This window comes from Aythya fuligula, chromosome 1 (assembly GCF_009819795.1).
Source record: "Aythya fuligula isolate bAytFul2 chromosome 1, bAytFul2.pri, whole genome shotgun sequence".
Classification (NCBI taxonomy): Eukaryota; Metazoa; Chordata; class Aves; order Anseriformes; family Anatidae; genus Aythya; species Aythya fuligula.
Window position 1 is genome coordinate 65193976 of NC_045559.1, and position 17286 is coordinate 65211261.

The 17286-nt window shown below is 39.7% G+C and overlaps 1 protein-coding gene across 1 annotated transcript in view; it reads left to right on the plus strand.

Annotated features, from left to right (window-relative positions):
* CACNA1C (calcium voltage-gated channel subunit alpha1 C) overlaps positions 1–17286 on the plus strand; it is a 432625-nt gene that overhangs the window by 234374 nt on the left and 180965 nt on the right. Inside the window, 1 exon segment of the mRNA XM_032187967.1 lies at positions 7405–7544. Coding sequence (XP_032043858.1) covers positions 7405–7544 — 140 coding nt within the window.

The window sequence follows — 17286 nt, forward strand, 5'->3', positions numbered from 1 at the left end:
ATCACACTGTTCTGGTGGTGATCTCAACACTTGATTTTGGCCCTTTGGATGCTTTAACCTTTTTTAAAGACTAATTGTACTATTGTGGATCAAATTGCCCCTTTAAGATGCAACTGATCTCCTTATGCTTCTCTGTGTTTTTCATGCTTGGCATTTAATTTATTTGAATAAAAACAAAATAAACCACCTTCTACTTTTTCTAGCTGAGAAACAAGGGTTTTGAATAGTGGTTGTTGAAGGGAAGGAATGAAGAATAAACTGCCCCTGAATACAGAGAGAACATGTTTTTCTTCTCCTGAGTAATTTGCTCCATCCTTCCACCACTCCATTGTTAAAAAGTTTCATTGCCTACAAAAGCTTTCAGTCTTTTCACCATTTTCCCATAAGGAAATCCTACATCAGGTCCTAGGAAAAGCATTAAAAGGGACAGTCCCAGTGATCAACATTCCTCATAATCCCTGCCCCCAGTCAAAGTCCATCTCGACTAGTTTAATGATGGTCCCAAATAATTATGTCAGCAAACTTTTCTTTGTGCTACCTGTTCCCTACTGCTTTTCAGTGTCTTGGGGAAAAGTGGGCAGAAGGATAGTTTCCAGTGAGGGGAAGAGAGGACAAGTCATCTCCCCCTCAGGCATAACTTCTCTGCCTGCAGCAGTATATGGTTGCCTTTGCCTTTCATTCCTACCCACAGTCAGAGGATCCCACACCAAAGTAGTCATTAGAAATTGTCAAATCCCCAACCTCTCCCCTTTCATTGTCCAGTTCCGTAGCTGGTTCTGCCTTTGAAGGTCCTCAGACATGTCACCTGCGTGGGGATTGTTAAGGTGAAGAAAGACTGGAGAAGAGAAGTACTATGAATATGATTTTTCCCTTTTAATTTCAATGAGAAAGACCTTTTAAAGAGCAGGCATGTGTTACGTCTTCCACTTCCATTGGAATGCAGGAGAGCAAGGCTCCAGAAATCACAGGGCGGCATTACATCTAGTTTAAGTGCAGTCCTCTTCAATTTTCCTACTAGGGCAGTTAATCAGCAAGATGATATGCAGGCTGAAATTAATTCCCCTGCCAATGATAGAAGCTGCATCTCTCAGCTTTTCTAACTGCTCTTGCCTCCAGCAGCTCTCAGTCTCTAGATGGGGAGCAAAAAATGTAACTGGGGAGGGATTACACAAGTATAATAAACATGGCCAAGACCCCAAGGTCTCTGTTAAATAGTAACAATCTCAAGTGACAGATTCCACTTCAAGGCCAGATGGGTTCCTTTGATGTTTATCTGTTTAAATTCACTCATACACTACTGCAGACTAGCCTTGTGCACTGCTTTTTCTCTCCGCAACCCCTCTGCAAAATCTATGTGGCAATACCATCTGTTCCTATTCTGCCCTGTCGTCTTTTCCCAGGGGCTGTCAGAAGCCCCTCAGTGACATCATATTTAAATTTCAGCATGTTTGAATATTTTGTAAGGGAGGAAGCCCCATAGAAAAGAAAAAAAAAGAAAAAAAAAAAAAAAAAAGAGAAAGAAAGAAAGGTGGAAGAAAAGTGCAGAAATACAGGCTCATAACATTTTGTTGTGGCACCTTTTTCTGACCATTGATGGAGCTGCTGAAGAAAGCTGAGTGATTTGGACGCAGCTGTAGCACTGGGCAGAGAGGGTTATTTGGTCTGGGAGGGAAGGGATGATGTGGAACTAACACTGGAAGCATCAAAAATGACTGTGGTAATTGCCATTCATGCTTGTTCTGCCTTAGGCAGCACCTTCATTTTCAGTGATTGTTCTTGCTACAAAAAGCAAAACGGCTACGAGTGAAATACTTCTTTAAGTATTTTGGGAAGTTAAGGGAGGAAAAAAAATAAAAAGACAGGTTTTATATACTTGTTTGCCTCTCAATCCACCTAGTACACACTGCTAGTATACCTAGCATACCATGTATGATGGTTTCTCTGTTCTCGGCACTGGTGCGACCACAGCTTGGGTAACATGTATTCAATTTTGGGCTCCTCACTGCAAGAAAGATACTGAGTTGCTGGAACGTGACCAGAAAAGAGCAACAAAGCTGGTGAAAGGGCCAGAAAACAAGGTGTATGAGTAGTATCTGAGATAGATGGGGCTGTTTTGTCTGGAGGAAAGGATGCTGAGGGGAGAACTTATTGCTCTCTACAACTACCCCAAAAGAGATTGTAGCGAGGTGGGGGTCAGTCTCTTTTCAGGTGGCAAATGATAGGATGTAAGGAAACAGCTTCAAGTTGTGCCAGGGAAGGTTTAGATTGAATATTAGGAAGAATTTCTTCACAGACAAGGTGGCCTAGGGAAGTGGTGGAGTCCCCATCCATGGAAGTATCTGGGACATGTAGATGTGATGCTTAGGGATGTGGAGTTGGTAATGTTAGGTAGATGGTTGGACTTGATGATCTTACAGATCTTTTCCAACCTAAATGATTCTCTGTTTAGGTCAGTTTAATCAGTATAACATGCCTCGAAGAGATAATACAGCATAACTGGCTTCCTTCTAGGTTTTAACATAAAGTGAGTAGAGTAAGAGGAACATAGTCATGTATAGGGCCAAGTGTAAATTCCAGGGGAAACTGAAGACAACCGCTACATTTTCTGGAGAAAGGATGCACTTTAGACCTGCAGGCTTGTAACAGCTTATCATCCTTGCAGTGTGGGAGATCTGCTTATTCATCAGCTAAGTCTTTTAAAGCTTGATTCTAACTTATCTTTAAATAGCCTATGACCCTGCTATAGCGGTACCATTAAATGCTGCTTTGAAGAAAAATGTCTGTGTGTGGGTATCAATCAGAGGCTCTGTGGATAAGAACATTATTAGTTAAGAGTAGAGATCACACCCATAAGCTGCCTAATGAAGCACAACCCACAAGCACTGACTATTAGTCAAATTGTTTCCTGCTTCTTTCAGTTTTACTGTTCCTCTTTTGGAAAACATAAAACTTTCAGATAAAACAGTGATGTCCTTTAACATTAGGCTGTTGAAGGAAATTTCTCATGAGAGAAGACTAACTTTACAACGTTGCTCTGGAAGACTATATGTCTTTCCTGTCAGTGCTGTGGTTTGTCTGCCAGGCACAGTCATCCTCCAAGGACCCATAGCTTCTGCCAGAAAAAAAGGTGTCATAATTTGAAAGGCATTCTTACTTGGGAAGGTAAGCAGTGAAGGTATTTAGAAAGGATCTGAAATTCAGAACATATTGGAAAATGTGTTCAGAGTATATGTCTTTCCAAAGGCCTGTGGGGAGTTTGTAAAGGGTGGACCCAAACACTTCCATGTCCACAAATCACAGGTGAACTGTAAAGCCAGTGAAAAAAAAATAATCACTGTACTTTACTATTTATTTATACCTATGAGGATTAATTCAGCTGTGTTTTTCTGCTGATTTTTGGCCTTAGAAATACCAAGCTCTCTGTTTCATTTTTATTTTTGGGAGGCCCTTGACAAGTTCTTTTTAATGCTATAAAAATCAGCATACCTTTCCCACAGTGGAAATGAAGAGCTGTAGAACAGGTTACAGCCCTGCCATGTTGCTGTTGGAATTATCTAGCAAAGAGAAAGCCTTTTAGATGTTTCAGATGTCAAAAAGGAAACAGAAAAGTAAGAGCAAGAAAAACAGTGAGGCTGGCTTCATATGTCACAAGTAAATCTGAAGCAAACAAACAAAACTGGACTGTGCCCATACATGCGTTGAGTGTGACAGAAATTTATTTTCTGCTTTATAGCTTATGCCTGTCAAATGAATTTAGTTCAGGTGTAGTCATGTCATGGATGAAATTCAGAAATCAAAATGTTGTTAATTGTGCTTCTTCAGGGGAAAGTACTATATCCAAATGAAAATGGGGCATGAATTTCGGCTGGCAGGATGTAGGTAGCTGGAAAGAAATAAGATTGATTTCTGTGTTCTTTAAAAAAAAAAAAGAAAAAAAAAAAAAAGTGAGATATTTCAGTGGCCACAAGGGATTAGCCCCCTTGCATTTTTATACCATCCAAACTTTGATTTCTGTGCGAGCACAGAATTCTCTCACACCTTGCTTGAAGAATGCATTTCAGCTAACTCACCTACTTGAGAAAAGAAAGAACAGCATTTTTCTCCACCACACCTTTTCCCAAAGGTTTTCATCAAAGAGCAGACTTTGCCATATAAATACAAAGTAGAAGGACTCTGGCCTTGTATTTTATATCAGTACCTTAACATCCATCCATCTTTTAGGACTGTAGAACAATTAGCTGACAATCTAGGAAGATTTTATAGAGCTTTTAGAAAGTACCTATTGTATGTGGTTGTGGGTTTTTCTCCTGAAAGAAGGTGATGGAAGAGACAGTCAGAAGCCTTACCTTTCTTCTGTGTCTCATCATCTGTAGTATTTAGGAAGAGGACTTATTTTTTCCTCTGGGTCATAATGAAGTTACTGCCAAAAAAATATGTTGTAGATATAACCTATGAGTCATAGATCTGCCCATGCCCTAACCCAGGGGGCAGTATGGACAACAATGTATGATAGGCAGAACTTACTGTAAATTTGAAGAGTGGCATAGAGATCCAGTAGGTCAGATTGGACACAGTGTAGACCCCAATATCAAAGGGAAAGACATGAAATACTACATAAGAGAAACAAGAAGTGGTACTGAAATAGTAAAAAAGCAGAATTAGTATAGAGGGAGGTATTAACCATGGGCTAAATGCATTAAAGCAGGATTAGCAGGAGTAATGCAATTCAAGTTTAAATGTGGGTTTTTAAATGAGGAGATGCAGGAATTGATGCAAATTATTCCTGAAGGAGTAGGCAGATGACTGTGGATACCTCAAGATAGCACATTTAGCAGATTGGTACTGGAGCACACAAACAGGGCTAACTGGCCTGCAGCAGAACTGCATTAGTCTCAGAAAGCAGTTTCCAGCTCCACTGGAGTCAGTGGCATTTCTGGCTGTGTTTCTGTTTCTCTGGAGTTAATTTGGGATATGCATAGCTTTTCCTCGGATGCAGAATTCCAGAGCAGCCCGTGATTTACTTGTTGCACTAGTAGCAGGAGAAATGCCCTTGGTGCAGGGCAAGAGCTGCTGTTTGGTAAAACCAGGAGTCCAGTGATACTGGGGAGCAGGAGACCAGACCCTCAGTTATGCGCAAGCGCTGACTCAGTTCTTTGAGATTTTTTTTTTTTGTTTTCAGCATTGCAAGAGAGCTGAAAAACAGCGTAGGAAACCTTTTGCAGTGAATTCTTTTTCCTCCAGCAGATCCCAGGAGACTGGGACTGTTGTATGGGAATGTCACTCATCATCTGCTATGGGAATTGTGTTGACTAGGAAGATAGAAATGTTTGAATAAGAAATAAAGCACATTGCTAGAGCTTAATCACTAGCTTTCTGGAAATATATTAGGCCAAATTTGACCTACAGTGTTTCTATTATGAAGATCAACAGAAAATTGTGACTCTGTATAATTTGTATACATAGCTCAAGGAATACATACGTTCCGATAATTCATGTTCCTTGCATCAGCCCTTGTTTATCTCTCTGTGATGTCTGTAGTCAACTCAGTATTTCTCATAGGCTCTGTTTTTGTCTTCTCTGCATCCTGCTTCTCTGTCTGCAACACCTACAAACTCAGCATCCAACCTCCCCACACACAGTTTTTCCCACGCTTGTTACCTAGTTGTTAAATCTTTCTGCAGTGCTTGAAGTTGAGGCTTTGAATAGATTCAGATAGGAGTTCCTCAGTCACAGCTGACAAGTTTTATAAGACTCTCTATAAGAAATTAAAAAAAAAAAAATAAATACCACCTGCTTAAGAAACTAATTTCACATTTGCACTCTATTAATCCATGTTTTTGTGTGGATTTAGTGCTGGGGAAATGTGCTGGCTTAGATGCCTCAGTAAATGAATCCTTTTACTATCCAGGGCAAGCTCCCTATACTTGTGGCCCTATCAGTAGGTTTCAAGCACAGACTGCAGGGGTTGGAGCCCCTTGCAAAGCAATCAGACAGCTCAGTCTCTGCTTTATATGCAGTCTGGGGGCTCTTGTGGAGTCTGCCAGTTAGGGAACATGGATGATGAGATCCTGAGAGAGGCACTGCAGACTGCAGCATCTGAGAGAAATCAGCCAGTGCTGAATCCAGGGCTCTCCAACCAGGCTGTTCCTTGCATCCCAGACAGCTTCTTCAAAGTTACATCTGGTACTTCCATGGCATTCTACGGCCCACAGGGGCTCTGCCACTCACAGGCAAGGTTTTCTACAGAGCCCCAAACATCCATTTAGGCTGGAAGAGCTTTTAACATCTACTGAATTTGCCTGGGTTCAAGCTGATGACTCCAAGGCTGAAAGCAATGTCATTAGCAAATTCATGAGGAATCCGTTCTTCCCCAAAGGTACTAATGTTTTACCAGAAAAATGGAAGCTGTTTCCTGAAAGCTAATTTATTAAATCAAGTTCTTATTAACACATAGGGTGAGCCTTCAGCACTTTCACAGAACATTGTCTTTCCTGCTTTGCTCTGCCTTTTCAAACATGTTCTGACTGAGACATCTTCTCCTTAAAGCAGCTACTCCTACTAGCAAGATAAAACATTAAGACTGGTATAATAAGATATTCTAATAATAATACTCCTACAGTTTTGTGCTTTCCATAGCCACTGCATCAAGGGATTTACAAATGGATACACAAGCACATAATGTGATCATGCTCCCTTATCTAAACATTTGCACCTTGAAGAATCCCTGAGTTTGAAACCCAGTTCTACCTGCAGTGACTTTGGTGAATCTTAATTCCTTGTAAAATGGGTGACAGATAATTAATGATTGGGTTAATGACGAATGATGATTTTTTTTTCCCCAAGGCGGATGGCTGGTTAATAAAGATAGCAAAGTATTAGCAGCAGAAGGGGCAAACCCTACAATTTGTGTTTTCTTGCCTTTCCACTCAACTCCCACTGAGTATGAACTGACTATGTGGTAAGGGCACCTTGGAGGCTACCTTCAGAACCTGACCCACATGCTCTGTAGTTGGTGAGCCTTCAAATTCGTCATGAGGCATGGTCAGAATGGCCATCTCAAAGCACCCAGGGTGGGGAGCACACCTTCAGCTGCCACCAGGCAGGCTGGCTGCTGGGGCAGTCTGTAGCTGGCTGCAAGGAGCCACTGGGCTGAAGGAGGAGCAGGCTGTGTTTATGTCTGCTCCAGAAACAAGTGTTCTGCAAATGGTATAGACATCACCATTAGGCTATTGCATATGGGAAGAGTCTGTCTCTCCTCCACCATATGCGAATGTCGAGTGAGATGTGTGACATTCTTCACAGGTCTGTGAGATAGTTTGTGTGATATGATGATGATGATCTCTGTTCCTGTTTAGCCCAAGCCTTGCTGTCTGCCTACAGCTTGTTTCCTCTTTCTTTTTACAGGCTTTTTAGTGCAATTTTAGAACAAGCAACCAAAGCAGATGGGGGGAATTCAATAGGAGGAAAAGGTGCCGGATTTGATGTTAAAGCACTGCGGGCTTTCCGAGTACTGCGTCCGTTACGGCTGGTGTCTGGAGTTCCTAGTAAGTAACATCACTGATTTTCTTATATGCATGTCCGTGGCACAGCACAGAGCAGGAGTAATTCATGTAACAATTTTGAAGATGGCACGTGATGCAGATTGGTTTTGGTGTGTGGAGGAGCCTTTTTTCAAATGAATGTAGCTTCATGGTAAACATGGTATTAATCAAAGGATGACCAACCCACAGCCGAAGGGGAATGGAAGTTTTGTGCGTGTCAGATGCGATTGTGCAACCTTAGTAAACAGTGGAAGTGGGAAATCCAAGACTTTCAAGATTTCAAGCGGAAGATCCTTTAAACAATTGTGAAGTCATGGTGCATTGTTGGTATTATAAATATTTGACCTTGATGGAAATACTATATGATCATTTGTGTTGATTTGGGAAGGAGAGGAGCTGTTTCATTAAAATTGTATTTTCTTCTTTGCATGTGATGTTCTCATCAAGAGTGCTGGGAACAATTTAGAATCAACAGGACTTCAGGCAATGACATAGTCGTGTTCCCCGTTAGTCTTATTTTCTTAAATCATTTGTAATGCCTCAAAGAAAGCCCTTGAGCAACTTTTGATAGTCTAATATCCATTTTCTTATTTACAGTAAAGGTATGAGTAACTGGAAGTCTGGTAATTCTATTGTGGAAGTGGAATATAGCCATCACAATGCAGGATGATGATGATGTTTTGGCTTGAGAGTTTTACATGGGGTCTATTGGCCTTCCAGAGAGATGGTTAGTTGAAAGCTGTCATTGCTTTCCGTGTTCATAGCAATGAGAGATGCAGTTAGCAGGAAAGGAGTTAATCTCCAGAGTAGTTGTGGAGAGAGCTTTGTTTATTTTCACCTGTGGAGCCCACTAGTTTTATATCTTAAAGTACTTCTAACCTCAGTCATTCAAAAACCTGAAGTCAGGCTACCATACCCTCTGTGATGTTAACTTAAAAATGATGATGTATTTGATTTAGAAAGAAATGTGAAGCTCTTTGGCTTGTTTTCTGACCCAATGGATTATATCAGAGACATGTTTTCAGGCTTTTATCCCCAACCATAAAGAGTAGAAACTTTTTAAATGGAAGGTGAGAATCTCTGTGGAGGAGCTGAACATTAACAAGAACAATTAATAGCACTATTAATCGGTCTCACAAAAGAGCCATGCTTGGTAACCTGGTGGAAGGCCTTAGCTTGTGCCCACCTGGGGTTGCTCTGGGCATGTAGCAAGTAAAAAAAATACTTTTCTTTTTTTTTTTTTTAAAAAAAAAAAAAGCAATCCTTACCATTCAATACAGAGCCACCATGATCCACACTATCCATGCCACCTTTGTTAGGGATTGCTGCAGTGTTGTTTGATGCAGACAGTCATGTACCATGCAATACTTGCAGGCAGTGCAGAATGCAGCTCTCCTTGTGGCAGGGTTTGTCTCATGACGTTTAGTCTGCACTGGCACTGACTTAATTCCTGGCTGTAAAATGAGGTTTTATTGTTCTTTCTAGTCCTTCTTCAATCCAAGCCTTTTGGTATTTACAAGTTGTGTGCCCACCTAATGGTAAGGGGAAGATGCTGTGATTTAAAAGTCTGTGAACTGGGGCGCTCTCAGTGAGATGCTGCTAATGGTGGGAAGTGCTCTGAGAGTTGTTCTGGCATGGGCTGAGCTTAACTGCCCTTAAACTTCTTGTTCTCCTGGGGACAACATTCTTTCTTCAAGACAAAGGCTTTTGTTACTTCTCTTGAAGTCTTGGGGGGGGAGCCAAATCTCACATAATTCATATCTGTATTGCTTATATGACCTCAGTCCTAGCATAAACTATCTAATGGTCCATTTGTGGCTTTTCTCATCAAGAGAAGTATTTAGTTTGCACCAAAACAGAGCCAGGGAGCCTGGTGCATGCTAACAAATACTTGCTCTAGACAACGAGATGGCAGTCCAGCGTGAAACAGGGAAACCATCAACAGTTCCTGACAGACATTTTCTATTATAGTCTTTATGTTTCTGATCAGGGACATGTTTATTGAACCAGACTTCTTTGGGGCTGATGTGGCTTTTAGAAAGCCTGCTGAGGTCTGTAGCTAACACGGCCTCACTGTGAGCTTTTGAATTGTAAAAATGCCTGTTGATTAGCCTAGATAGATGCTATCAAATCCATATGTATTAGAGCATAACTTTTCTTATGAGGTCTTTAGATACTACTGGCTGAGCCAACCATAAACAGTACATTGCAGGGTTACATTATTGTATAACAAGTTAGCACAGAGGTTTTGGAAGCCAGATCTCTAGGTCCCATTCAAGTGCTGTCCCTGAGACATTGTCAGCATCAGTCAAAGTGTTATAAGCATTGTACTTGCTGTGTTTTGCCATCCATAAAAAATTGTCTTTTCCTTCATTTGTCTCACAAAATGTAGCAGACTTTTTCACTGTGAGGAGACTACCTGCACAGATTTCTTCTAAAATTACACGAATGTAGCATGCACTGCAGTTTCTTATCACTTAAACTCTGTATGTGTGTGGCAACAGCATGATTAATAAGAGGGGATCCTCTGGGTCATTGGCAGCCTTGTTCTGCATGGAATGCCCAACATCTGCTGTTTGGATTGAGGTCCAAGTTGAATTACAACTGTGTGGGGAGGGTGGAGGGGAAATTCTGAAGCACAGTGATTCTTTTAAAATAAAATTATGAAGCACATGGTGAATTTTTGCATGCAAATCGTAAGCTCATCTGTATTGGGGATAGGAAATGGGTTGTCTGAGGTGGAGTGGAGAGATTGGATTGTAGCATGGCAACAGAGAGGATGGAGTAATTTTTTTCTGTCAAGAAGATTTTCTGTGTGATTTGTTTTTTATTTTTGTTTGTTTGTTTTTCCTCTGGCTCAGTCCATAAGAAATAATCAAGCTTAGGAGGGACATCTTTTGTATTCAGATTGAAGCATTCAGTGACCTTTTTGAGAATAAAGAGAGTTTCCACGTAAGTGTTGTCAGAAGTGGCGGAAACAACATATGAATTGGCTCTGAAGTAAATTACTAATGTCCATGCTTTGCAGTTGGAGAAAATGAAGCAAAAGTTCAAAGTTTAACACTTTAAGAAGTGTCTTCTAACTCTGTATGCCTCATAGTGGCTGCCAGTGCTAGACACCTGGGTTGACATAGGTATCTGAGGGCTTTGGATAGGTGGGTAAAGGACATTAGCACCAGAGCTAAGAATCCCTTTTCTCTAAGTCCCATCTATGGACTGGGACTCAGCTGCTTCCTGCTGGAAAACACTCTTAGCTGAATAGCAGAAAATTCAGGGACTGTCACGCACAGGAAGTGGTTCATTTGCAAGCAGACAAGTCACTTCACCCACAGGCAGACAGGTAACAGTGCCATTGACAATCTTTAAGCTCAAATTATTCCAGGTGCCAAATTAATTTAGTGCCTCCTCAAATCAAACGGGTTTGAGGTCATGAATTCAACAAAGCCTGAAGTCTGTGTCAGGATGACTGTTGTGGGGACATAAATATTCCATAATCTTCAAGAGAACAGATGACATTTTTATTCTTCTTGGTTATATGGACATTCACAAGACCACTTGTCATAAGAAAAGAGATGAACGGTTGTTTAAAACATGACATAGACATTTTGTACCCAGGTCACAAAAACTTTTGTAGCATCATGGGAGAAGCCTGCAAAGGCACTGAATTTAATGCCTTTGGGTTCACATTACAACTTTTGAAATTGCTGTTAAGTATCTATACATTTCCAAGAAGTGCAGTAGGGATTGATTTGTTGTTGTTTTTATTTTTTAAATAGGGATTTTGAGTTCCTTCCTTGAAAACGTATTTCGGAGTGAGAAGTACAGGTTTTGTTGTGACTGTGTGAGGTGTAAGGCAGGGCAGTAGGTTAGGTACTTCCCACAGTTCTCATCCAAGTGCTTGCAGTTGCTTTGTGAACAAAATAAAAATAAAAAGGGATCACTGAGCAACCCTTTTTTTTTAAAAAAAAAAAAAAAAAAAAAAACTTTTTAAAGTCATAATGCTTCTAGAAATATAATCTACATCCAGTCTGTTTAGCCTGGAATTAACATTTAAATTAATTGTGCATATTTTCAAAAGCACATGGAAGATTTAGATTTCAAAGTGGTAAGTTATGTCCAAAAATTAGACATAAGCACTTTAGATCTTTAATGCACAGGCCAGACTGCGCTGTTCAACAATTCTGTTACAATCATACTAATAACATTTCTGTAGTAAGTACTTTATTTCAGCATACCACCTGTTGTACCAACACAGCCTTCTTGTTTAAAAACGAAACAAAACAAAAAAACACTTCACATGTGCATTGGAGCATCCATCTTAATGTGGCAGTAAGATCAATATATTGGTTTGAGAAAGGAGAAGGAAGGAAAACAATTCCTTTGATGGACATAAGTAGACAAGTGCAAAATCAGCGTGTATACCGAAACTTAATCACTTAAGTGTCTTGGAAGCTGTTACCCATTATCTCCTTTGGCACAAGCAAACCATTGCAAGGCTTTCGAGGGACAGAATCAAGTCAGCCCTTTGTGGCAGGAGTTTTCTGTTGATTACTATTCTATATCCATTTTACATTATTAAGTATTTTAAAACTTATTTTAAACATTTTGTTCTAGAGGAGGGCAAAAAGAAGCATCCAATTTGGCAGTGAAGAAGCATGATCCAATTAAAAAAGAAAATCACTCCTGACTATTGGAAAGGGCAATCAGTTACTCCTACACATGCTAACTCACGCCCATTTAACTTATTAAATTCCATTTCTATCCCCTTTATTCATGCTGCTCAATTATATCACCTCATACATTCTGTTCATCCTCTTTATCTTGTACTTCATCTTCATGTAACTGCATTGTTGCCACTAGTTATTGCCTATCCGATATCTGCCAAACTTAATTTATAAGCTCTTCTACCTAAGTTGAAAGCCATATAATTTGATCAGTAAGTGTTGTGCTCCATACTTGTATTTTCAATGAGATCCTCTGCTGACCCCACCCCAATTTATGTGGGCAGAAGAACATGATATCCTTTCCAAGGCTAGAGAGGAAACTTGTTTGTTCCACTAGAACAAAAACTTCCAATTGTTCAATCATTTATTGTATTTAATTTTCTTATAGAAAGCTAAGCCTGTGAGTTACTCAAAGGCAGCATAGGTATGTCTTTATCACCACTACTGACGTGACCTCTAGTAATTACAGCATAGCTGCAGTGATTGCAAACTGGGAAACAAAATATGAGTAGAAGAACCTAAGCCAGACCTTCCTCACCCCTCTCATGACAGTGCAGTATCTTTCTGTCTAGGAGACAACAGCGTGTAACTAGCTTGAGTATATTTTTTAGTTAAAATGAAATAAGACCAGATTTTTCATTCATGAGTGCCTAGAGATGGCTACTATTTACATGCATTTAAATAACTAATTTTGGATTGGCAAAGTCATCCAGCTGTGCTTGTTGTTAATTTGCCATATTGCTACAGGTAAGTGAAGCAAGGAAACCCTGGAGTGACAGCACTGGATTTTTTTCTGTCTAGTTTTTTGTCTGTGTGGGACACTGCACTAAGTACATTGTGCATACTAAAATTACAGTCCATTTTGGGGGGAAAAATAAGAGAAAAAAAGTCTTGCATATGCTTATAAGGTGTTTAGGCTATAGTCCACCTTGTCCAATGAATACTGTTCTTAACTCTAAAACTGGAATTATTTATTTTTATTCTTTTTTTGAGGAGTATGATCTAAAAATTTCAAATCATAAGTGAAATTTTTCTGTGGTCTCATAATTCAGAGATCCCCCTGTCTGACAGAAAAATGTGAGGGTACTTGTGGCAAAGTGTAACTTACAGAGCTTAAGACAATAAGGACAAGTCAAACCACCATGGCAGTCCTCCTAATGTAAGACTAAGCAAATCCTTTGTCTCATGTTTGATCTGCACCCAGGAAGCTGAATTTGCTCTTGAACAATTAATAAAAAAGGGGTTTTGTTGCTTGTTGTGTATGAGAAGACCCCTTAGTGCCATGAGCTAGAAACTGGTTCTGTACTGAAGGCTTAGTCTTCAGCTACACCTGGTTTGGAGGTAGTATACCTAAAATCCGGGAGAACAGGCATCATATTTCCTCTCTGCTACAATCTTTGTAAAGATGAATCTGTTTACAGACCAAATTGAGCTCAAGAGTAATTGAAGCAGCCTCAAAGCCATGCCAGCTGATGCGTGGAGAAGGCAATGCAAGTAAATAAGGATCAAGCATCATGCAGAGAGCACAGTTCCTGCTGTAGACACGCTGCTCCTGAACCCCCGTGATCTGCCTCTCCTGTATAAAACGGGGAATGGTGATTTTTAATAATCATCAAATTCCTCCTTTCCTAAAGGAAATTAATTCCTCCTATTGATAGCATTGTGTCAATTTGGATGTGCCAACCCTCTTTTCAGGAAGGTGAGGATGGGGCATACAGCAGCTCTACATGTTCTTAGTTCTTTCTGTATCTCAGCATTCAGCTTGTGACATTTGGCTTATTCCATGCCCTGCACCTGCCTTTCTCACCTGTGATTGCTCTTCTGCCTGAGCCTTTGATTCCCTACCCAGCCACTGAGACATCACAGCTGAATCTATTGCAATGGCTATTTTGCAGTCATTGAAATAAACACACCCAGTGCAGTTATTCGGCTTGCATTTGTTTTTTATTTGTTTACTTTTTTGAATACATAATCCAAATTTTCAACTGTACTTTTTCATTGTTTTCCAGACAGCCCAAGAAAATTAACAGCACTTTATATAGTTGAAGAAATAATGTAATTGAGGTAATAAACACAGAATTCAAAAAAATCCAAAATGACATCTCTTTTGAGATGGCAGACATTTTTGCAATATGGCAAAGAAATATGAGCCATTGCCTACTTCTATATGTTGAATTGTACACATTAAGTCTTAAATTTATGGAAATACTAAGTAGCAGTCAGAAATATATATATTTTTTTTTTTTTCAAAATGTATATTCTTCTGGCAAAGTGAAGTTGACAGTCATCTGTTCTGCATTTATACAGTGTCACTGGTGGAGGTAGGGTCTTAAGTTCATCCTCCTTGTACATATAATTTTATGGTATAAATACCACATGAATAGAGAATTCTGTTTTGCCTTCAGTAAAGGAGATACAAGTTATGATCAAAGCTTCCAACACATGAAAGGTTTGTGCGTAGATGCAAAGGAGTAGAGTAAGCTGGAGGAGACAATATCCTTAGCAGTTTATTTCCACCAAAGCCAAGGTTATGATAAAGGAAACTGCTGCAAATACCTTCAGGCAAAATTTGGTTTCCAAATCTTAATTCTGTCTTAAACTTTGTTGTTGTTGCATTTAATTATGTCAGCTATTGCCAAGTCCAGTTCCTTTCTTTTCTCTTGGGCTCTAAAAGCTTTAGGAAACGTGCTGTTGTGCAGATTTCTTACATGCTCCTCCACTCTTGAACAAGGCTTCTCAACCATCTGTACCATCTCTTCAGCACATACAGCACTGCGTGAGGACGAGTTGCACCACCTTTCCCATGTCATTGCCTAGCTGTTTTTAATCTCAAGTGGCCAATTTGTTGTGCTTTCATTATAAATGGGAAGGGTGTGGAGAAAAAAGGAGAGAACAGTCTGAACCAAATGTCCTCATTAAGCTTATTTCTTCACATTTAACTTAAAACTCTAGGCCTGCTTGCAAGTCCTTTATTTACTTAGGTCACCGTTACTCAAGGGAGTAATCTAATTCCAGCACAGCATCTTTTATAGGTAAAGATCATTCCCGTGAGTAGGGCTTACATAATCAGGACCTAAAGCATGTTTCTTTGAGTGATAGAACCTGCAGACTGATGTAATTTTGTTATTCTGGACAGAAGAGGTTAACTCGATGTAGGAAAAAAGGGGTTTGTCTTAGAAAAGATTACTCACAGAGGTACAGACGTCTTGTGATACAGATTTCTCTCATATTTAAGGAATGCCAATGAAAACAAGGAAATATTTATTATTTGATCTTTGCTATGTAGCTCTTTTAAAAATAGCACTAACTACGAGTGTACCCAATAACTGTTAGCCTTTATCCTACCCATTACCATGTGTGCTGGCATGATTATTCAGCATGTCTTCAAAACAAAAAATTCCAGTACCATCAATGTGGGACCACTACATCAGAGAGTAGGCAGTCCATTCCAACCAAAGAAAATAAACCCCACACTGACACCAAAGACAAGGAGATAGTCAAAGAATCCTAGCTTGGCTTAGCAGGAGGTTTGTCAGAAGTGCTCTGGGTGGATCAGGCTCTCTTTCTAGCACCACTTTTTCCTTCTTCAGGTAGTGCCCAGAGGTCTCATTCAGAATAATGGGAGTAGGGCATGTCTGTATAAGAGTCCATGCCATCAGGATGCTTGTTCTAAAGCTTCTGAAAATCTAAGAATGCCATTTGTCACCTCCTAAGAACATTTTTTTATTGTTTTTAAGATATGTTGCTGTCTGGATCATAAAGAAGCAGAAATATATGTACAGGTTGTAGCTAACGGTATCCGCAGGAGTGTTGGGTTCCCAGTTGCTCACTTGTATTTGCTGGCTGTTACTGTCTCCTTGATGGGTGAGGGAAGATATTGCTGTTCCAGATCAAAATAGTAAGGATATTATCTAGCTTTTTTTCTTCTTACATTCTCTCTTTGTTGACATCTCCACCAGATGTGATGTCATCCCAAGCTTACATCAAGTGTTGTTTTATATTTTGATTCTAATTGGCTAAATTTTACATTTCTTATTTGTTTAAGAACTTGTAAGGAATGATTTGAAGTCCTTTGTTCATTTTCTCTAAAATCAGTGTACATCTGTTAACTTGTAAATGAAGTTTTGGGACTTTTTAATAGACCCAAAGCCTTCTCATCCTCTCTGGAAAAAAATGACTAACCCACCCGGAGTAGCATTTGTTTCAGAATTGGGGTACAAGAGTGTGCAGAAGGGTTGTTTGCTCAGGACGCAAGGAGGTATATGGATGTTCCAGTGACTCTGGCATCATTTGGTTTAATTCTGTTTATCCCAGCAGTTAGATGCCTGTGGTCATTGTTGTGGTTTTCACAAAGCATTATCAACAAAGCACAGAGCAGCAGACCAAATAATTGTCTCAATTAGTGAATGCATTTTAAGTCTCTGTTTAGCCAAGGTATTTTTTTTCAGTGTTGTTCTAGATTTGTATCAATATTACCCCTTGTATAAGTGCTATCAGAGGAAAAATGTGAAAGTACACAGAACTGAGAGGAGGCAAATTTGAGGAAATATATTAAGGATTTGAATGGCTACCAGAGACCTTCCCTCTTCTCCAAAATCAGCTACTGTCTTCTGAGTTATATCTGCTTGATATTACTGTGCTTGTTGAGTACACAGGAGTATTGGCTGTTATGAACAACTAATGAACTTTTCTGTGTTTAACATGTTCACTGATAGAACAGGTAATTTCTTGTTCTGAAGGAAGTGATGGGGAAGTAACTGTTGGCCAAAGATGAACAACAGCCCACCTAGCCTGCCTAGTTTCTTAACATTCTACCAAAGCTTGGTTTCTACTGGGTAAAAGGAAAAGAGATCAGATGTCTGTCTTAATCTCCCTTTTTCCCAGAAGCAAATCCAATTCCTGTTTAACACATGTAACAATAACCTATCCCATATGTGTTTTACCCTTTGTTGCAATTATTTTTTCTGAGTTGTCTGAGTAGCTATGCCTCTTATTTTTTCAGTTTTAGATTATGTTCTCCT